Source organism: Rhinoraja longicauda, chromosome 1 (assembly GCF_053455715.1).
Source record: "Rhinoraja longicauda isolate Sanriku21f chromosome 1, sRhiLon1.1, whole genome shotgun sequence".
Lineage (NCBI taxonomy): Eukaryota > Metazoa > Chordata > Chondrichthyes > Rajiformes > Arhynchobatidae > Rhinoraja > Rhinoraja longicauda.
This window is the reverse complement of record NC_135953.1, coordinates 99,840,973-99,864,404: the sequence shown is the minus strand read 5'-3', so window position 1 is coordinate 99,864,404 and position 23,432 is coordinate 99,840,973. Positions and strand designations below refer to the sequence as shown.

General features: G+C 43.7%; 1 protein-coding gene across 4 annotated transcripts in view; it reads left to right on the top strand.

The window, feature by feature from the left end:
- ccser1 (coiled-coil serine-rich protein 1) overlaps nt 1-21,987 on the top strand; it is a 993,014-nt gene extending 971,027 nt beyond the window's left edge. For 2 of the 4 annotated variants that reach the window (XM_078403227.1, XM_078403223.1), the window contains exon 10: nt 20,533-21,987. In XM_078403227.1, coding sequence (XP_078259353.1) covers nt 20,533-21,033 — 501 coding nt within the window. In that variant the 3' untranslated portion in view covers nt 21,034-21,987. The remainder of the gene's footprint in view (nt 1-20,532) is intronic. The other 2 variants (XM_078403228.1, XM_078403229.1) reach the window with 2 other exon arrangements.
- The last annotated feature ends 1,445 nt before the right edge of the window (nt 21,988-23,432 follow it).

Here is a 23,432-nt window from a genome sequence, read left to right as displayed (position 1 = left end):
CCCGGTGTGCAGGATAGTGCAAGTATATGGGGTAATCGCTGGTTGGTGTGGACTCGGTGGGACGAAGGGGCTGTTTTCACTCTGCATCTCTAAAGTGCAAATTGTAAATTGTTAAACATATTACCTAGTGATCGATCACTAGTTCTGTTATCCAACTTTCACATCCTACACATGAGGGGAAAATTGCAGAAGTCAATTATCCTACAAGCCTGTGTAGGACAGAAATCTAGATGCTGGTTTACACCAAAGATAGATATAAAATGCTAGAGTAACTCAGTGGGTCAGGCAGCATCTCAGGAGAAAAGGAATAGGTGACATAGAAACATAGAAAACATAGAAAATAGGTGCAGGAGTAGGCCATTCGGCCCTTCGAGCCTGCACCGCCATTCAATATGATCATGGCTGATCATCCAGCTCAGTAACCCGTACCTGCCTTCTCTCAATACCCCCTGATCCCTTTAGCCACAAAGGCCACATCTAACTCCCTCTTGAGTGCAAAACTCTTCTTCAGACAGAGAGGTACCAGAAGTATGAAAAGATTCAGAACAAATCAGAGCTGGCACCAAGAAAAGGTGGAACCCACAATGGTCGATTGTTGGCTCAGGAAGAGGTGATAACGAAGGGATATATCAATGCAAACAGTGAAACTGGCAGGTTGACTAGTGGGAGAGGGATGGAAAGAGAGGGAATTGAGAGGTTATTTGAAATTAGAGAAATCAACGTTCATACCACTGTGTTGTAAATTAGACAATAGACAATAGACAATAGGTGCAGGAGTAGGCCATTCAGCCCTTCGAGCCAGCACCGCCATTCAATGCGATCATGGCTGATCACTCTCAATCAGTACCCCGTTCCTGCCTTCTCCCCATACCCCCTCACTCCGCTATCCTTAAGAGCTCTATCCAGCTCTCTCTTGAAAGCATCCAACGAACTGGCCTCCACTGCCTTCTGAGGCAGAGAATTCCACACCTTCACCACTCTCTGACTGAAAAAGTTCTTCCTCATCTCTGTTCTAAATGGCCTACCCCTTATTCTTAAACTGTGGCCCCTTGTTCTGGACTCCCCCAACATTGGGAACATGTTTCCTGCCTCTAATGTGTCCAATCCCCTAATTATCTTATATGTTTCAATAAGATCCCCCCTCATCCTTCTAAATTCCAGTGTATACAAGCCCAATCGCTCCAGCCTTTCAACATACGACAGTCCCGCCATTCCGGGAATTAACCTAGTGAACCTACGCTGCACGCCCTCCATAGCAAGAATATCCTTCCTCAAATTTGGAGACCAAAACTGCACACAGTACTCCAGGTGTGGTCTCACCAGGGCCCGGTACAACTGTAGAAGGACCTCTTTGCTCCTATACTCAATTGCCCAAGCGAAATATGACTTGCTGTCCCTCCAATTTGCGTGTGGCATCATTTTGACAATGGAGGAGGCCCAGGACAGAAAGGTCAGTTTGGGCATGGGAAGGGGAGTTAAAATATTTGGCAACCGGGAGATCGCGTAGGCCAAAGCGGCACATCTTTGGAACGCCTGTCTACCTAAAACACCACCTATCCATATTCGCCAGAGATGTTGCCTGACCCGCTGAGTTATTCCAGCACATTGTGTCCTTTTGTGTATGAACCAGCATTTGCAGTTCTCAGTTTCTCCACTGTCATGCTGTAAACTAAGATTACCTCCCTCACTATCAATAGCAACGGCAGCATCCACAATAACAACACCTGTCTGTGTGAGGTGGTGGCATGCAAATCCGCAGCTGAAATCTATTTGTTACAGCAGAGCTTACACTCGGATATCTCAAAACACAAATCAATCTTTTCATTTTCTCCTTCCGTAAAGCTTAAACCGAGAACTGCCAATGGCAGTGGAACAATATGGGGCATTTGCAGAGATCAGCTCACTGTCATAGTTGGGCCGCAGTGCACCGATAAGCAGCAAACCTCCTTCTATCAGATTTATTTGGGACTTAACCTAGGTTTATCTAATCCTGCAGGCTCCTGTTTAATTCATTTCGACCTGAACTGATTTTGATGACTTGTCATGTAGAGTGCAGCATTTAACAGCAGTGAATGTTTGTGCATTTGTTTCAATAATCCATGCGACCAGGTGAGGATGCATGAGTCGGAGAACAGAGGCCGCATCTGGAGTGTTGCGTGCAGTTCTGGTCGCTCCGTCACAGGGAGGGAGTGGAGGCTTTGGACAGGTTTACCAGAATGCTGCCTGCATTGGAGGATTTCAGCTACAGGGAATTTCAATCCAGAGAAAAGGTTCTGACTGTCTACCCTATCAATGCCCCTCATCTTTTTTATTGGAGATTGGATTCACTCAAATTTCTGCGTCCATCTCCAGCCGAAGTTAAAGTTCTGACTCTGGAAATCCCTCCCCGTTGTTTTACAGCCTCTCATATCTTGCCACTGATGTACGGGCAAGTTCTTTCACATAGAGGTTGGTGACTGTCTGGAATACGCTGCCACAGGTGGTGGTGGAGGTAGATACGAGAGGGGCATTTAAGAGACTTTTGGATCGGCACATGGGAATGCAGGGAATGGAGGGATGTGGATTATGTGCTGGCAGATAAGAGTTGGTCTCGGCGTCATTTTTGGCAGAGACTTTGAACATGTCACCAAAACATGGCGCCTCTTGCATGCGGGATCAGTAGACTATTTCTGCACACTTGTTAATCGAGGATGTGCTTGGATATGGGAAAACTGTACTGGACTGTATGCAGGAAATATAATTTCACTGTGCATTTGCACATGTGACAATGAAAGCACCACTGAACCATTGGAGGGCTTGTTCTTCAGCTGTACTGTTCCATGTTCTATGCAGATTAAAATGAGACATTGGTTAAAAAGATGAATACTGTCTAGTGGCTTGGAGCATTGATATCTCAGCAGAGAGTGGATTATCCTCAAAATATTACCTTTGTGTGTAAAAATCTTGTCCCGCTCATCTCCATTGAACTTTCCCCCACTCACCTGTAGTGTTGGACATTTCCACCATGGGAGAAAGATTCTGACTGTCCACCCCTTCTATGGCTCTCATAACTTTTTACACTTCTATCAAGTCTACCCTCAAACTCTGAGTAAGGTTTCCAGAGTAAACAAACCAAGTCTATCCAACCTCTCACTGGAGCTGAAACCCTCTAATGCAGACAGACCCAAAATGCTGGAGTTACTCAGCGGGTCAGGCAGCATCTCTGGAGGAAAGGAAAAGGTTATGTTTCGGGTCCAGACCCTTCTTCAAACTGAAGAAGGGTCTCGACCCAAAACTTTACCTATTCCTTTTCTCCAGAGATGCTGCCTGACCCGCTGAGTTACTCCAGCGTTTTGTGTCTATCTTCAGTGACATCTCGCATCTGCAGTTCCTTCCTGCACCCTCTATTCCAGATAGCATTCTGGCAAAAATCATTAGGGTACAGTTCATAGAACCATAGAGTTACACAGCACAGACAACAGCAAGAATTTCACAGCCATTGAATACACTTATTACCACATACTGACATTTTATATTACAACAGGGAATACTTTTCATCAAAAGCACTTCCTTTGCATTAAACCATATTAGGATGCCTGGCAGTCCTGAAAGATTCAACATAATGCAAGTTCTTTCTTTTCATGAATCAGCAGGAAAGCACACTATTTTGGACAGCCTCCAAGGACTGACAGTCTTTTGGCTTTGATCAATAATGCTGAAGTGTATTATTTTTATAATTATTGAAATGCAATTACAATGCCTTTTAAGATGAGCGTTAGATACAAATTTAAAAATACACGTGAGCTCTCTCAAGTTGAGTAGTTTCTTCACAGACTACAAAGATCTCAGAATAATATACTACAGATTCCAGAAATCATTCTGAAGCTTTCAATTTGCTTCCAAATTGTTGCAAGTTAAAGGGCCTGTCCCACTTAGGCGATTTTAAGGTGACTGCCGGCGTCTAGGCTGTCGCCGACAGTTCGCCGGGGTGTCACGGGAATGATCGTGAGGAGTCTTCCAAAAATCGTAGTGGATCTTGGCGCGTCGCTGAGAAATCATCTGCTTCGAGTAGTCCCAGCCCCCGCCGCCCTGTCAGTGATTTCAGCGAAAATTAGGATGCCGGAGATGTTTCCGAAGACGGTGTAATCTCGACCTGACTCAGCATTGAGGTGGTCATTGGAATCGGGTAAAAGAAAATTTTGGCGATCTGCTATGACTTTGACAGTCGCCGGCAGTCGCCAAAACACTCGCCTAAGTGGGACAGGCCCTTTACTTCCTGCGATGGCAGTATTGGCTATGTTTAAATTCATTCTTAAGCCAAACACAAAGTGCTGGACAAAACTCAACGGATCAGGCAGCATCTGTGGAGGAATGGACAGACGACGTTTCGGATCAAGACCCTTCTTCAGACTGATTAGGGCAGGGCTAGTTGTTAAGGCAGAGAGTGGTGGGAGCATGGAACGCATTGCCAGGGGTGGATACCTGGTACAAGGGTCCACATTTTACATGCACCACCTTTGCTCCGAAACTAACAATAATTTCCATCATTATAAATAAGATAGTGGTTTTTAAGATGCTTTTCGATAGGCACAGTGCAGGGGAATGGAGGGGTATGTATTATGTACAGGAATAGAGGGGAGAAAACTAGAAAAGAGAGGTGCGGGTGGAACAAAGTCTGGCAGGACATAGGTGGATACAGGTGAGGGGAGGGTACGATAGGCTTAATCGACTTAAAGATGATGGTGTGCCACATGCACAGGTACATTGATAGGACAGGTTTAGAGGGATATGGGCCCAATGCAGGCAGGTGGTACTAGTGCAGGTGGGACATCTCGATTGAAATAGACGAGTTGGGGCGAAGGGCCTGTTTCTGTGCTGTATGACTCTGTAACTCCATGAACCACTACCATCTGCTTGGTGAACAAATTCACATGGGGTTATCATAGGGAGTTCCAGGAATTTGAGGGTGTGCAGATGCATTTCTTCAACATGGAATCAGAAAAGTCTCTTGAAGAAACAAGTCCTCCATTGTGGGCAGAGTAGCAGAGTTGCTGCCTGACAGCGCCAGAGATCCAGGTTGGATCCTGATTACGGGTTCTGTCAGTACAGAGTTTGCACATTCTCCCTATGACCATGTGGATTTTCTCCAGGTGCTTTGGTTTCCTCACACATTCCAAGGACGTGCAGGATTGGAGGTTAATTGTCTTTTGTAAACCATCCCTGGTGTGTAGGATAGGACTAGTGTATGGAGTGATCGATGGACAATCGGTGAGTCGATGCTGGTCACAGATCATACATTCATGCTAGTTTAGTCACATGGTCACAACGCACAGTGATCCGGCACAGATCTACTTGCACTTTATTCTGTTTTAAAACTGTTACAATTTGTTTCGTTGGGTTGTTTAAATTAATACTGACTAGCTAATTAAATTATTGCATCGTATGGGAGGCGCATTCCCAATCTCGTTGTACCCCTGTACAATGACAATAAAGATATATTGTATTGTATTGTATTGTATTGTTTTGTTTAGGTTAGAGATACAGCATGGAAATAGGCCCTTTGGCCTACCGGGTCACGCCAATCAGCAATCCCCACACATTAACACTATTCTACACACACTAGGGACAATTTTCAATTTTACCGAAGCCAATTAACCTACAAACCTGTACGTCTTTGGAGTGTGGGAGGAAACCGGAGCTCTCGGGGAAAACCCAAGCAGGTCACGGGGAGAATATACAAACTCCGTACAGACAGCACCCTTAGTCAGGATCGATCCCGGGTCTCTCGCACTGTAAGGCAGCAACTTCACCACTGTGCTACCGTGCCACGCTGGTACTAAGTTCTCCCACTTTCTCATCCACTTCCTACACACCAGGGGCAATTTACAAAAGTCAATTAACCAACAAAACCTGCATATCTTTGGGATAGAGTCACACAGCATGGGAACAGGCCCTTTGGCCCAACTTTTCCAGGCCAACCAAAATGTCCCATCTACACTACACTTGCCTGCATTCGGTCCATATCCCTCTAAACCTTTCCTACCCACGTACCTATCCAAATGTCTTTTAAATGTTGTGATAGTACCTGTCTCAGCTACCTCCTGTGGCATCTCATTCCATACACCCGCCTCCTTCTGTGCGAGGATTGGGGAGGAAATGGGAGCACCCAGAAGAAACCCACAAGGTCATAGGGAGAATGTACAAATTCCTCACAGACAACACCCAAGGTCAGGATCAAACCCTGGTCTCTGGTGCTGTGAGGCAGCAGCTCTATCAGCTGCACCACTGTGCCGCACCTGTCTATTCAGTGGTGTGAGGTGGAGATGGAATCATTGAAAAAGGCAGAATAATTACACGCCACACATTCTTCTCATCGCACAGACGCTCACATTAAAGTCCTTCTGCATTCGGTCCATAATCCCTCTAAACATGTTCCCAATGTTGGGGGAATCCAGAACAAGGGGCCACAGTTTAAGAATAAGGGGTAGGCCATTTAGAACTGAGATGAGGAAAAACTTTTTCAGTCAGAGAGTTGTGAATCTGTGGAATTCTCTGCCTCAGAAGGTAGTGGAAGCCAGTTCTCTGAATGCATTCAAGAGAGAGCTAGATAGAGCTCTTAAGGATAGCGGAGTCAGGGGGTATGGGGAGAAGGCAGGAACGGGGTACTGATTGAGAATGATCAGCCATGATCACATTGAATGGCGGTGCTGGCTCGAAGGGCCGAATGGCCTCTTCCTGCACCTATTGTCTATTGTCTATTGTCTACCATCACAAAGAACCACTTGCCAGTTTTGAAAAACCGCACCAGAAGTAACTTTCAGGCTAGTCAGTTCCCATTTTGTTCTTGTTGATCTGAGCCTTAAATTGCCTCGAGCTGAGTGATTATCTGTGTTTGCTATGCACAGGAAATCCAGCTCAAAATATCTGAGCACTTTATTGCTACGTTTTCACCCGGCTTTTTACTTTTTACTTTCTAGATAGAGTTGAATTAAAATATTAATGATCAGATCTAATTGGATTCCTTCCCCTCCTCCTTCCCAGATCTCCCTCTATCTTCCTGTCTCCACCTATAAACCCCTCCTCCTTCCCAGATCTCCCTCTATCTTCCTGTCTCCACCTATAAACCCCTCCTCCTTCCCAGATCTCCCTCTATCTTCCTGTCTCCACCTATAAACCCCTCCTCCTTCCCAGATCTCCCTCTATCTTCCTGTCTCCACCTATAAACCCCTCCTCCTTCCCAGATCTCCCTCTATCTTCCTGTCTCCACCTATAAACCCCTCCTCCTTCCCAGATCTCCCTCTATCTTCCTGTCTCCACCTATAAGCACCTCATATTTCGCCTGGGCAGTTTGCGGCCCGGTGGTATGAACGTTGACTTCTCCAACTTCAGATAGCTCCTCTGTCCCTCCCTTCCCCTCCTCCTTCCCAGATCTCCCTCTATCTTCCTGTCTCCACCTATATCCTTCCTTTGTCCCACCCCCGACATCAGTCTGAAGAAGGGTCTCGACCCGAAACGTCACCCATTCCTTCTCTCCCGAGATGCTGCCTGACCTGCTGAGTTACTCCAGCATTTTGTGAATAAATTAATTGGATTCAATCTTTTGTTCAACTCTACATCTTCCCACCTTCTCCCGCTCTCAATTTTCCCACTTTGTTTCTTCACTCCCTCATCCCTCTCCTCCCATTCCTTCATCTCTTCCTATCACCACTACTTGCTTTTCTGTCCCACTTTCCTCTTTCTTCTCTTCCCTCCTCTTTTCACCCTTTTTCTCTCTCCCACGCCCACACTTTCCTCACCCACTCTCTCCTCCCTCCTTTTCCCTTCTCCCCTCCATCCCTCTTTCCTTCCCCACTCTCACCTTTTCTCTCTCTCCTCTCCTCCATCTTTCTTTCCTCCGCTCTCATCTCCCTCCTTTTCCCTATTCCCACCACCCCTTCCTCCATCCCTCCTGGTACAAGATAGGTTTGAATTTAGATTTAGTTCAGTACACATCTCCGTTTACCAAATTTCTGTCTGAAGAAGGCTCTCGACTCGAAACGTCACATATCCATTCCCTCCAAAGCCCTTTCCACGTCACTGCAGTAGCTCCAAACCTCCTTCTCCCAAATTTGCTGTGAAGCTTATCTCTATTTCTGAAAGGTCATGACCCAAAACAAGCCTATACATGTCCTCCACAGAGGCTGCCTGATATGCTGTGTAACTGCATTTTATCTTTTCCTAAAGATTTCAGGATCTGCAGTTCCTTGTTTTTTCTGTTTACCCATTTCCTCCAGCCACTTAAGTAAAAACTATTAGCAACATAAAGAGAATAAAAAGAGCTTCCTTTCCACAAGCTGAGTCATTGTTAGCTATTAAATGGATGTTAGTGGTTGCTAGGGACTCATTGGATACATTTAATATCTTTTTGCTAACCTTGCTAGGAAAAAAAAGTTGACAATCAGTTCTTGCTTTGCCTTAAATCCTTTTTTGTTTTGTTTGCATCCGATTTAAGGTAATGTTTACTTTCATTAAAAACAATTAAACTGGGAGCTCATTATTTTTCTGACCATGTTTAACGGCGATGGTTTCTTGAGCCAAACAATCTACAGAAAATATTGTGAATCCTCACTGGGTCGGGCAGCGTGTGAAGAGAGAGGTGGAGTTGATGGTTCTCGTTGATGGAGACACAAGAGACTGCTGCAGCTAGAATCTTGTGCAAAGCACAAAGTGCTGGAGGAACTCAACATGTCAGTGCTGCACAGTGGCGTGGCTGGTAGAGCCCCTACCTTACAGCGCCAGGCACCTGTGTTCGATCCTGACTTTGGGTGCTGTCTGTGTTCTTCCTGTGACTGCGGGTTCTTGCGTGTTCTCTCTGTGGCCGCGTCGGTTTCCTCCGGGTGCTCCAGCTTCCTCCCACATCCCAAAGACGTGCGTGTTTGTAGGTTAATTGGCCTCTACAGTATTGTTCCCAGCGTGTAAGCAGTATAAGCTCAATAGAAGCACAAATATTTGCAATTCAGGCAACTGTAAAAGATAACGTGTGTACAAAACAGGTTTCCTTAAGAAGATGCCCAATACAAAATTCCATCGATTGTATAAATATAGCTTAAAAATCTAAACATAAATCATGATCTATGTATACATGCTAAACTTACATGGGAATCATTATCTGTGGAAAAGCTATAAACTGAATAAAATGATAATCTATTTTTAAAAGAATGTCATTACCTATAAACACATTGTAACCTATGCAGCATAAGTCTTTCAAGAACTTAGGTTAAATGCAACACATTAATTGAAAAAGTGGAGATATAAGAAACTGCAGATGCTGGAATCTACAGACAGAAGTGAGGTCCCGACCTGAAATATCGTCTGTCCATTCCTTCCACAGATGCTATCTGAGCTGCTGATTAAATTTTTTCATTAATTGGTGTAAATTTAATGAGATTCTAAAGCATTTATGTTACCCATTTGCTTTTAGTTTGACCGTGGTTAAGTTCTATTTTCATTTAATTCCACTGATTATTTGCAGTCCTTGTATCGGATTCTGCAACTGCAATCCACTCATGTCATTCTTTCTTTGACATTTCCGACATCATTTAACCTTATAGCCTGTCCTGCTTTGTGTGTGTGTGTGTGTGTGTGTGTGTGTGTGTGTGTGTGTGTGTGTGTGTGTGTGTGTGTTTGTGTGTGTGTGTGTGTGTGTGCGTGTGTGTATCTATCTGTCGGGCTGTCTGTGTCAGTCTGATACAGCATGAAAACAGGCCCTTCGGCCCACTGTGTCCTCGCCAACCATCGATCACCCGTTCACACTAGTTCTACCTTAACCCACTTTCACTTCCACTCCCGACATGCACAGTAATTCATTTATAGAGATCAATCAACCTCCAAATCCCCAATCTTTAGGATATGGGACGACACTGGAGCACCCAGAAAAAAAACACACGCAGTCACAGGGAGAATGTACAAACTCCCTTCAGTCAACACCTGAGGTCGAGTTTAAACCCTGATCAATGGTGCTGTAAGGCAGCAGCTTTACTAGCTACAGTGTGCCTGTGCATGTGTGTGTACGCGCACGTGTGTACGTGCACGTGTGTGTATGTGCACATGTGTGTGTGCACGTGGGCGTGCGAGGGGTGCAGCGTGCATGTGTATGATCTATATGTCATTCGTTTATTTTATTGTCACATGTACCGAGGTACAGTGAAAAGTTTTTGTTGCGTGCTAACCAGTCAGCAGAAAGGCAATACATGATTACAATCGATCCATTTACAATGTATAGATACATGATAAGGGAATAACATTTCGGGCAAGGTAAAGCCAGCAAAGTCCGATCGAGGATAGTTCGAGGGTATCATAGTTAAAGTAAGAAATGTTGCAGTCGGAATAGAGATTTAAGAGTGTGGAAGGGTTGTAATTTGAGTTTGTCGATCTGCTTCTGTGGCTAGCACGCAAATATTCGCCTGGATTGGGCACCAGAAGGATATAGTTTGACAGATATTTCACTGTCACACACCTTATAAATGATAACTATATCATTGATTGTGTTTCTTTCAATCTGACTATCGTCACAGTAATTAATTTACAATTTCATTTGATTGTGAGATGTTAATGAAACATTTCACATAACATTATTGAGTAAAATGAAAGTCATAAATAGGTATCAGGAGATTTATGATAACAAGTTATCAGATGAAGTACTGGCAAGTTAAACATTTACACATTTGTATGAGTGGTGTACATTTAAGCTGTATTGAAAGTAGATTTAAGATAACTATGCTCAAAATGGAAAGAATAAAAGTTAATTGTTTGAAATAAATCTCCCCAATGGTGGATTTGTGTGGCACAGCACTAGTGCTGTTACCTCACAACTTCATCGAACACTGTCCTCCCGAACATCATGCCAAGACCATCAAACAATACCATACAATACAATACAATATCTTTATTGTCATTGTACAAGTGCAACGAGATTAAGAACGCCACTTCCATATCGATGCGAAAAATAAAATAAATAAAACTCAACGAAAACAAAAACAACAAAGGGAGGGGAAAAAAAAGGAAACCAGGTAAAGTGTAAAAAAGGTTAATGCAGGGTCAGTTGTGCCAGATGGCCATGGGGGCAGAGACAGATCATGGGGGGCTCTCAGCAGGTCCGATTCAGAGCAACTATAGCTCTAGGAATAAAACTGTTTCTTAGTCTGGAGGAGCAGGCGTAGAAGGCCTTGTAACGTCTGCCAGATGGAAGTAGTTCAAACCGATGGTGGCATGGAGTCCTTGAAGATGCTGGTGGCTTTCCTGAGGAAGCGTGCATTGTAGATGCCCTCCAGGGCTGGTAGCTATATCCCAATGATCCTCTGCACGCTGCACACATAACCCATATCCCTCCAGTCCCTGCATATCCACAGTAGATTCCAAGCAGTAACCACCCTTTGAGTCGAGACCCTTCTTCAGACTGATGACGGGTCTGGACACGAAACATCACCCATTCCTTCTCTCCTGAGATGCTGCCTGACCTGCTGAGTTACTCCAGCATTTTGTGAAACTCTACACAGTGAGTTGCATTTGAAAAGCAAAGAACTGCAGATGTTGACAATCTGAAGTTGAAATCGAAAATGCTGGAAATACTGACAGCATCTCCAAAAAAGAAACATAGTAAATGTTTCAGGTCAAAGAAGATCAATGTGTGGTTGGATCTGGGTAGTAGAGACTGGGTAGTGGTTGAATGAATGGTAGTTAATAGGAAATTAGGGAGATTAAATGTGGAGCTAGTGTAAATGGAAGGGGGTGAGGAGTTGACATGGATTTGGTTGGACAAAGGGCCTAATTCCATGCTGCAGGACAAGTCAAGGTCCTTTCAGTAGATCTGGAACAAGTTAGAAGACAAGTTAAAGAAGTTAAATATTTTGTATATTTCAGCGATCTAATTTAATTCTTCCGAACAACACACGACACAATGGATGGTATAATGGTGCAGCTGGTAGAGCTGCTGTCTCATAGCTCCCAGCTTTAATCATGTGGGTTTCCTCCGTGTGTTTCAGTTTCCTCCCACATCCCAAGGACATGTGGGTTTGAAGGCTAATTGGCTTTTGTAAATTGGCCCTAGTGTGTAAGGAGTGGATGAGAAAGTGGAATGACATAGAACTTGCATGACTCGATGGTTGGGTTGGGCTCAGTGGACCAAAGGGCCTTCCACATGCTGTATCTCTGAACTAAACTATACAAACCTGGTTTAAGTTGCAGAGGGAGGAAGGAGTGAAGGGAACAAAGGTAATACCTGTGATGGGGTGGAGAGCAAGAGATGGTGGAGTATACTGAGATAAAGTGGTGAAGAATTGTTATTTGCAATTACAGAGGGATATACATACAAAGGAATGAATGAGGTGAGAGGATGGAAGGGAAAAAATGCTGGAAATGTGAAATATAGAACACTGAAGTTGTGTAAAATAAGAGAATGCTGCAATATATCTCTTTGCTATCTAGCATATTTTGACCTGGTGAAGACAGAATATTAAAACTGAAGTTGAGGCTTACAAACCAGAGAACGATAAAGAATTTTATGTAGAACCCCACAGAGGATTATTTCCAGTCATTTTTTCAACGAGTTGTAAATTAATCCTAGAGGAATTCTGTTGAACTTTTCAATTCAAGACTCCTGCAAAGTATTTGGATTACACTTTCATTTCTGTGCACCTGAATTCTTCCCACTCATTATTTAAACTTTGCAATTTCTCTCAGTAATTGTAACCACAGGAAGTCCCCACCAAATCATCTGTTTGCACTATTTCCCTTTCCAAATAATAAGAAAACAAAAATGATAAATAATTTATTAACTGCTTTGAAAAACGAGTGAGATTCAGAGAGTTTTGGAATGTTCACATTTAATGTAACCACAAACATTAGGTATGTAAGTAGGGATATGCTATTTACCAACTTATATCTGCTTAATTGTTAGATAAGATTATGGTTCATCTCTGATCTGACCACTATTTTCTTGTAATCTCTGCGTATCCCGTTATTTCCTTTGTAGGTTAATTGGCTTGGTATAAGTATAAATTGTCCCTAGGGTGTGTTGGGTAATGTTAATGTGCTGGGATCGCTGGTCGGTGCAGACTCAGTGAGCCGAAGGGCCTGTTTCCACACTGTATCTCTAAATTCTAAACTAAACTATCCAACAATCATAGTCTTGGAGTCAAAGAGCACGGAAACAGAGCCTTCAGCACAAATTGTCCCTGCCGCCCAAAATGCCCCATCTACACTAGTCCCATTTGCCTGTGTTTGGCCCAGATCCTTCTAAACCTTTGCTATCCATGTACCTGTCCAAACCTTTCCTATCCACGAACCCGTCCAAATCTTTCCTATCCACGCACATGTCCAAACCTTTCCTTTGATTTTGATATAGTTCCAGGTTTCTGAAGTGAGACCTGAATTTCCAACTTTGTGGTTCAGTGATGAGAGAGTTAGCCCCAAGTTTCAGCTGCCACTTGCAATTGTGACAAAACGTACAGAATGGGGTTTGGTGACATTGTGGAAGGAGGCATATAGCACTCTATGGCTATCTATCCAGGACCAGAGGGCACAGGCTCACCATAGAAGGATGTACCTTTAGAAAGGAGATAATTTCTTTAGCCAGAGGGTGGTGAATCTGTGGAATTCATTACCACAGATGGCAGTGGAGGTCAGGCCATTGGGTATTTGACAGGTGGAAATTGACAGGTTCTTGATTACTAAGGCTGTCAAAGGCCAGGGGGAGAAGGCAGGAGAATGGGGTAGAAATAAAAATGAGAACACAAGCTTTTCACTGTACATCGGTGCACGTGGCAATAAAATAAACTGAGCTGAACCAAGAGGGAAAGATAGATCAGCCATGATTCAATGGCGTAGTAGTCTCGATGGGCCAAATGGCCTAATTCTGCTCCTATCACATGAACTCTTGAACTCCAGAATGGTATTTACATAAAAGATTAGCAATGCATTTTCATATTTAACAATTTACAAGTACATTCCAGAACTTGCTATCAGCTTCAGGGTGTCATGATGGTGACTACTTACAATTTCACTAGGATAACAACTGTCATTTTGAACCATTATTAGCCAGTGTGTTTAGTGGGTGGAAACGTTTGGAACTTGCTTACCTAAGGTGCCAACATCAGGATTGATTAATTGCCATACTTCTCTGAATATCATAAACAGAAAAGAAAATGAGGTGCAGTGCAATGTGATTTCTAATATATTCATTGCAACTGACCATAACTCGAGCAGAATTGGCATTTATGAATGACAAAGGATGCAAATCCTATCCTCCGGATCCCCGGAGGATATTCTGTCTGATTCACAGAGGGATGCTGAAATTGCTATAACTTGTTTACCTACATCTTGTGACTTGTTAAAATAACACAAAGCCACGAATAATTATATTCTTGCCTTTCACGTTATACCTTGTTATTCAGACCTTCAATGAGAGTTCATTTCAGGGCCAGAAAGAATCACAGTAGAGATTTGAAATGTTGCAGACTTCACCATTTTAATCTTTGTCTCCAGTACATTGCAAAAAACATATTTCCCACTGTTTTTATTCTGCAAAAGGACTAATCGTAAGGACACAATTTGTCTCTAATGAGAGGATTGCCGCCACTTTTTGACAACATTGGGATAAATATCCAGATTACACTGCCTAAGAGTGGGACAAAATAGTCACCTCGAATGATTTAAAAAATGGCAGCAGTGCTTGTTAGGGACTGAATATAAATATCTCCCTGGCAGACTGGAATAGCATCCATCACATCCTTTCTGTAGCACATCCTCAAATGCAGATGAGTGGGAGACTGGCTCTACGCTCATTCATTTTGGAACACAGAACATAGACTTAGCAGTAGACTTTAAACTTTAGAGATCCTGCGTGGAAACAGACCCTTCGGTCCACTGAGTCTGCGCCGACCAGCAATCACCCCTTATGCTAACACTATCCTGTGCAATAGAAACATAGAAACATAGAAAATAGGTGCAGCAGTAGGCCATTCGGCCCTTCGAGCCTGTACCGCCATTCAATATGATCATGGCTGATCATTCAACTCAGTATCCCATACCTGCCTTCTCTCCATACTCCCTGATCCCTTTAGCCACAAGGGCCACATCTAACTCCCTCTTAAATATAGCCAATGAACTGGCCTCAACTACCTTCTGTGGCAGAGAATTCCACAGATTCACCACTCTCTGTGTGGAAAAAAAACAGAATAGGGCCAATTTACAATTTAACCAAAGCCAATTAACCTATAAATCTGTGCATTTGGAGTTTGGGAGGAAACTGGAGCACCCAGGGTAAACCCATGCGGTCACAGGGAGAACATACAGACTCCATACAGCCAGCACCCGGAGTCAGGATTGAACCCTGGCCTCTAGAGCTGTAAGGTAGCAGCTCCATTGAAACGCCACTGAGTCACTATGCCACTGTACGGCACAGGAACAGGCCTTTTGGCCCATAATGTCAGTTCCAAACATGATGCCAAGGCCAACACTTCTCTGCCTGTGCATAGTCCACATCTCTGCAGTCCCTGCATATCCACGTGCCTATCCAAAAGGTCTCTTAAATGCCACTATCATATCTGCCTCCACCACTACCCATGGCACTGTATTATAGGCACTCACCACCCTCTGTGTAAAAAAAACCAGGCCTGTTTGGCTCCTTTAAGCTTTCCCCCTCTCACCTTAAAACTATCTCCTCTAGTATTTGATATGTCCATCCAGGAAAAAACGTTCTGAGTGTCTACCCTTTCACTGCAATTCATAATGTTATATACACCTCTCACATCTCCCCTGAATATCTGGCATTCCAGAGAAAACAACAACCTCTACCTGTAGTTAATATTCCCAAACACAATCATCATTTGGGTAAAATGTAGACACAGGGAACTGCAGATGCTGGTTTACAGAAAAAAAGACACAAAGTGGTGGGGTAACTCTACGGGTCAGGCAGTGTCTCTGGAGAACATAGATAGGTGACATATCTGGTCAGAAGCCTTCTTCAGACTGATTGTGGTGAGGGAGGGGGATGGGCAGTTGGATGAGAGGAAGGGCTGGATAAAGCTTTGTCAGTGGTAGGTTGATACAGATGAGGGGGGTGGAGGGAGGTTTGATAGGCAGATTGATGGACAAAATACAGAGATGAAAAGATAAAAGGTGTGAGATAAGGATGGAAGAGGGGACAATTGCGAACCCAGAGGAAGAAATCTAGGAGGAAGGGGAGGGGGAGAAATAGGTGCAAGTTCAGGTGGAACACTTGGAAGAGAGGGGGGTGGAAAGGCCGAATGATGGGGGTGGGGCGGGGGGGATGTTTGTAGGTTAGTTATCTAAAATTGAATAACTCAGTGTTCATACATTAGGTTGTAAGCTACCCAAGTGGAACATGATATGCTCTTCTTCCAATTTACACATGGCCTCACTCCGCCAATGAAGAAGGCCAAGGTCAGAAAACTCTGATAGACACAAAGTGCTGGAGTAACTCAGCAGGTCAAGCAGCATCTGGAGAAAAAGGATAGGTGACATTTCAGGTCGGGACCATTCTTCAGACTCCAAGTCCCGACACGAAACATCACCCATCCTATTTCTCAAGAGATGCTATCTGACCTGCTGAGCTACTCCAGCACTTTGTGTCTACCTTTGGCATAAACCAGCATCTGCAGTTCTTTGTTTTGACAGAAACTCTGTATGGGTATGGGTCTTTATGAGTCCAATAAACCTCCTATGCATTATTTCCAAAGCCACGACATCCTTCATGTAATGGGCCAACCAGAACTGCATGCAATACTCCAAAGTTCTGCATCATGGCTTCTTGCATGAAGACTGATCTCATCTTCACTTTACAGTGTTAGTTACTATCAATTAATACCAGCATATACCTCCTAATAAAATAAATGTGGGTTCCAGCCTTTCTTGAAAGACCTGAGCACAATCTGGGTGAGTTCTAATGTGAGATCAAGTTATCTGCTCTTTTTGAATAAAGATTCCAATTCAGACTCTGAATTAGTTTATTGTCATATACACCAGGCTGTAGTGAAATTCCTGGTTCACATAAAGCTTGGGGAATAAATAATAATTTATTGAATTAACGTGGAAATTAATAAACGTGGAATAACTGAGAAAAGGAAAGATAAGAGGGTCATTAAGGAGCAGTGCTGAACTACTATTGACCTCTTTGGTGACCCTCAGACTTATCCTTGATCGGACTTTGCTGGCTTTACCTTGCACTAAACGTTATCCCCTTATCATGTATCTATACGCTGACTGGTTAGCACGCAACAAAAGCTTTTCACTGTACCTCGGTACACGTGACAATAAACAAAACTGAACTGAAAAACAAAATCAGAAATGTTAGATTTCATAGGATCCCATCAAGCAACATTTGTCTCCAAACTTCAATGCTTGAACAAAGCATTGATAGATGGTGCGTCTGTCAATATTTCAGGTAAATATTAGTGGATCTTGTCATAAAAAACAAGATGTTTATAGCATTAATGTTTTATGAGTTGTAATTTATATTGTTCTGCAGGCATGATGATTTTTGCTTAAATTAGACTCATTCTCTTCTAGTTTGGTTGCATGGGGTATTTTTTTGCAACTCCCCTTTTACATAATTTATAACATTGCTTGGGGGTAAATTATGAGTTTTCTGCTCTTTGCATTTGTAAATATCTGACAGACACGATTTGGATTTCATAGCTGGAGTTTCCCATTGAACACATTTAAAAGGACTATCTTTAATGCAACAAGATGCTCCATGTGTTGACAAAGGATGGTTTGAATTATATCAAAGCACAGCTTTGAAACAAGCACAATTGTAGTGGCAACGATGTTCATTTAGTTGCTTATCCATGCAAAGAAGAAAAGAAAAGAGAAATGTATTGGTATAACCAAAATTGATTGTCCCCAGATGTAGTTTAGTTTAGTTTAGAGGTACAGCACAGAAACAGACCCATCGACCTACCGAGTCCGCGCCAACCAGCAATCACCCCGTACACCAGCACTGTCTTACGCACGAGGGACAATTTACAATCTTTACCAAAGCCAATTAACCTACAAACCTGTACATCTTTGGAGTGTGGGAGTTGCTGCCTTACAGCAACAGAGACCAAGGTTCGATCCTGGGTTCAGTATGTACGGAGTTTGTACATTTTCTCTGTGACCACGTCATGATCTCCGGGTGCTCCGGTTTCCTCCCACATTCCAAAGACGTACAGGTTTGTAGGTTAATTGGCTTTGGTATAATTGGAAACTGTCCCTAGTGTGTAGGATAGTACTAGTGTACAAGGTGATCGCTGGTCGGCGCGGACCCGGAGGACTGGAGGGCCTGAATCTCAAAAGTCTAAAGTCTAAAAGATGGCTGTACAGCAGGTGAACAAAGCCCCAGGGCTGATTTCAGACTGGGGCAAGGCAGCACTCAGCTGTCAGCCTGGCTCTGTCCACAGTAGTAAATCTTAAAAACATGAGCTTCTGGCACAGATACAAGGGCACTATCATAAGGGCTGCAGATGATGTGGCAAGGGGCATGGGGCTGAATTGGCATGGAGATGCTGTAAAGCCTGGAGAATTATGACTCGCCTTTGTTGTTTGATGCAAAGCCATAGATTCAGTATAACATTCAAAATGAAGGGTTACAAATTAAGAAGATGTGAGGAATTGCAGACATTGAAATCTTGAACAAAACACAAAGGACCGGAGAAACTCACCAGGTTGGACAACATCTGTGGAGGAAATGGATAGGCAATTTTTCAGGTCAGGACCCTTCTTCAGTCTGAAACGTTGCTTGTCCATTTTCCCCATGGATTGTTCCTCCGGCTGAGTTCCTCCAGCTCTTTGGATTTTTCGCTCAAGATTTCAATGTCTTCAATCTGAGGAAGGGTCCCAACCCAAACCCTCGCTAAAGACTGAAGAAGAGTCCTGACCCTAAATGTCGCTTGTCCAGTCCCTCCACAGATTTTGCTTAACCCACTGAGTTCTTCCAGCACTTTATGTCTGGCAAAGAACCTATGATGTTTGAAATCTGGAATGAAATGGAAAATGCTGGAAACACTCCACAGGTCAGGCTGTGGTTTAGATCGAGGAACTAGCATCACAGTTAGTTCAATGAAGAGTTAGCAGCTGAAATGTTCACGCCATTTCTCCCTCTGCCTGACATGCCATGCCTTTACAGCATTTTTGGTTTAATTCGCAAGCCAATTCTCTGCCGTTATTTTTTTAGCAAAACTCTCCGATAGGTAATAAAGATAGCACACTGCAGAAATACTAAAAATAGAAATGCATCCCCACTCGCTTGTGTTTAATATGTTGTTCTGTGCAAAAAAATTGATGCCAACTTCAATGTAACTGAATTTTGTAAATTGGGTTGTCGTGCAAGTTGGTAAATGTATTGCAGTGCACAGCTGGGACATTGTACATTGAATGTTCTCCACTACATTGATGTGGACCTGGAATTCTATCCAGTGTGATGACCTGGGGCACATGAGACTCAGGGGTGGTCTTATAGAGGGATATAAAATCATGAGGGTAATAGATAGGATGAATGCAGTCTTTCACCCATGACAGAGGAATTAAGAACCAGAGGATATAGGTTTACGGTGAGAGGGGCAAGATTTACTAGGAACCTGAGGAGAAACCTTTTCACACAGTGGATGGTGGGTATTTGGAATGAGCCGCCAGAGGAGGTAGTTGAGTCAGGTACCATAACAGCATTTAACAGACACTTGGACAGGTATATGGTTAGAAACGGTTTAGAGGGATATGCGCCATACACGGGCAAATGGAATTAGTATCGATGAAATGGGTACAGAGGAGGTTTGCCAGAATAACACCAGGATTTGGGGGTATTAGTTACAGGAAGAGGTTGAACAGGCTTGAATTGCTTTCTCTTGAAATGTTGGAGATTGAGGGGACACCTGATAAAATTATAAGAGGCTTAGATAGGTCAGAACCTCTTTCCCAGGATAGCAATATCAAATACTAGAGAGCAAAACTTTAAAGTGATAAGGGCAACATTTAGAGGAGATGTGCGAGGCAAGTTTTTTACAGAGTGGTGAGTACTTGGAATGTGCTGCAAGGGGTGGAGGTGGAGGCAGGTACGATATTGGCGTTTCAGACAATTTTGGATTGGCACCTGGATATGCAGGGAATGGAGGGATATAGATTATGTGCAAGCAAATAAGAGTTGGGCTTGGCATCATGTTTGGCACAGACATCATAGGTTGAAGAACCTGTTCCTGTGCTGTACTGTACTGTCGATAGAGACCAAGTGCTGGAGTAACTCAGTGGGTCAGGCAGTATTTTTGGAGTAAAGTAGGTGGTGTTTTGGGTTGGAAACCTTCTTCAGACCCAGGGTTCTTCAAACCCGTTATCTTTGGTGTAAACCAGCATCTGTAGTTCCTTCCTACATATTCTGAACTGTTCTATGTTTTGTGCTCTCTTTTATTTACATCTTGTTCGGCATGGACGAGTTGGGCCGAAGGGCCTGTTTATGTGCTGTATGACTCTTTGACTACAGTTGGCATCACTGACTTTTTTTTCCCTTCTGTTTTCTTCCCCAAGGCTTCGTATCTAAACCGAACCGTGAACCAATCTCTCACCACAAGGGACAGAAGAATAGCACCTCCACGCACAGAGGACCCATGTAAATACTCAGTACCTGCACAGGCTGCCGCCTGTGAGATTAAACCCTGTCAGCTCTCAAGCACATACGCCAGCCAACACCCGAAACTACCAGAGGCTGGGCGGGGGTTCAAGTCACTGAACGGCGGGGGAGAGAATCCTTCATCAGAACTGCTGCAAAACATTCAGAGCAATGGATCCTGCAGGAATTCTATGCAGGGTAAAGTCAAGGCTGTGGGAAATGTGGAAGAGGTCTCGGAACTGGCAAGGAGCTGGAAGGATAAGGCCCCTGTGCCCAGGCAGCAGTCTGTCTTCGTGGGGCGGCTTGGGCAGCCTCCACGGGGACCCCTCTCCTTGCACATGTACAGCAGAAAGAATGTTTTCCTCCAACACAGTCTACACACCTCTGACCTGCAGGCTCTGGGTCAGAAAGAAGGTTAAACGACATTGCCGGCCAGAGAATGGATATATGGAACTCACTGCTGCTTCTGCCATGGCAGAGTTTCACCCAGGTACCAAAGGGAGGGGAGACCTCCTCCCGAAACTCACCAAGCCTTTTGATACTGCTGCCTCCCACATTTTCCAAGATTTCACTGACTTTTTTTCATAACTATTTCGATCCAAAAGATATATATAAAAGCCATTTTTCCATAGGAACCTTAATCCAACTGAACAGAGGTGTGATGAGTGGTATCTTTCATTTGGGAGAAATGATAAGGGAGCATCGATCCATCAATGAGACAGCACAGGAACGGTGGCACACATAGGTGGCAATTTTGGGCTGTAAGCTTCTCTGATTGTGCTCGTCAATGAGGTCTCATCCCATGTCTGCTAACATGGGACCAAGAAGCGGTCTCTGGCTGTATCATTTCCTATATTAAAAAAAAGAGAAAAAAGATAGAAATGAATGTTTTAATAGCTGAAATGCATTTGTATGTGGAAACTACTAATAGAGGAGGGGAGCATGTTAAAAATTAACCTTGCATTTTCTGGATGTGGAGTTTCACAGGATGGCATGCTTTCGTGATGAGAAATGTCAACTTATTTTATTACTGACTCTGATTTTGATTCCACAAGGCGGGAAGGTGTGTCTGTCGTAGTTGGTGAGTGAAAGGATCGTTCTTGATTGTAAATGTGCCAGCTTTGTACGACACGAGGACATTGAAAGCAGAAGGAGTCTCTCTATTTAAAGCCATTTCCCCAAAGTCTTGTATTCCATTTTCAATCGGGTGACTTTTATTGGGGACAAGGCAAGAATGTTTTACACCACGAGCAGGTTTAAAATGTGAAGGAGTTTTTTAATTGACTATTCCAGTGCTGAAAATAACACTTGTAAGAAATGGGTGAGTTGCATTTTTCAAAACAAGCATAGAGACGTTTCCAAAAAATTAAATTACCAAGCAAGTTATTTTGGTTTAGACTGCCTTGCTTTATAATTAAAATGTATTATTCCATCCTTTTGAATTTTCTTGCCCGTTTTATATATAAATAGAATAAATAGGAATCGCACAATATGGGTGGCGTTGCTGGTAGAGCTGCTGCCTCACAGCACCAGAGACCTTGCTTTGTCCCTGACCTTGGGTGCTGTCTGTGACCGTTGGGGTTTCTTCCGGGTCCTCCGGTTTCCTCCCACATCTTACAGACGTGCAGGTTTGTAGATTAACACAAAGTGTTGGAGTAAGTCAGCAGATCAGGCAGCATCTCTAGAGAAAAAGGATGGGCAACGTTTCAGGTCAGATCCGACCAATGTCCGAAGAAGGGTTCTGACCCAAAATGTCACCCATCATTTTTTCTCCAGGGATGCTGCTTGACCTGCTGAATTACTCCAGCACTTTGTGTCTATCTTCGGTATACACCAGCATCTGCAGTTCCTTCCTCCACAGGTTTGTAGGTTAATTGGTCTCTGTAAACTGCCCTTAGAGGGTAGGGAGTGGGAAAGTGTCACGGAGTCATCCAGCTTGGAAACAGGCCCTTCAGCCCAACTTGCCTACACTGACCAACTTGTCCCATCTACACTAATTCCACCTGCCTGCAATTGGCCAATATCCATCCAAACCTGACCTATCCATGTACCTGTCTAATTGTTTCTTAAGCATTGTGATAGTCCCTGCCTCAACAACCTCCTCTGGCAGCTCATTCCAGACACCCACCACTCATGGTGTGAAAAAGTTACCTCTCAAATTCCTAATAAATCTTTCCCCCTTCACCTTAAACCTGTGTCCTTTGGTTCTCAATTCCCCTACACTTGGCAAACGACTCCGTGCATCTACCTGAACTATTACTCTCATGATTTCATACACCTCTATAACATTACCCTTCCTCCTGGACTCCAAAGAATAGAGTCCCATCTTGCTCAACCTCTCCCTATAGCTCTGGCCCTTGAGTTCTGACAACATCCTCGTAAATCATCTCTGTACCCATTAATTTCACAACATCGTTCGTATAACATGGTTTAGTTTAGAGATACAGATACAGTGCGGGAACAGGCCCTTCGGCCCTCTGTGTCTGCGCTGGCCAGCGATCCCCGCACATTAACACTATCCTACACACTTGGGACAATTTTTACATTTACCAAGCCAATCAACCTACAAACCTGTACGTCTTTGGAGTGTGGGAGGAAACCAAAGAACTCGGAGAAAACCCATTAAGGTCACGGAGAGAACGTACAAACTCTGTACAGACAGCACCCATAGTCGGGATTGAACCCGGGTCTCAGGCGCTGCATTCGCTGTAAGGCAGCAACTCTACCGCTGCGCCACCGTGCCCAGAACTGAACACAATATTCCAAATGTGGCTTCACCAATGTCTTATATATCTGGAATATGACCACCCACCATCTA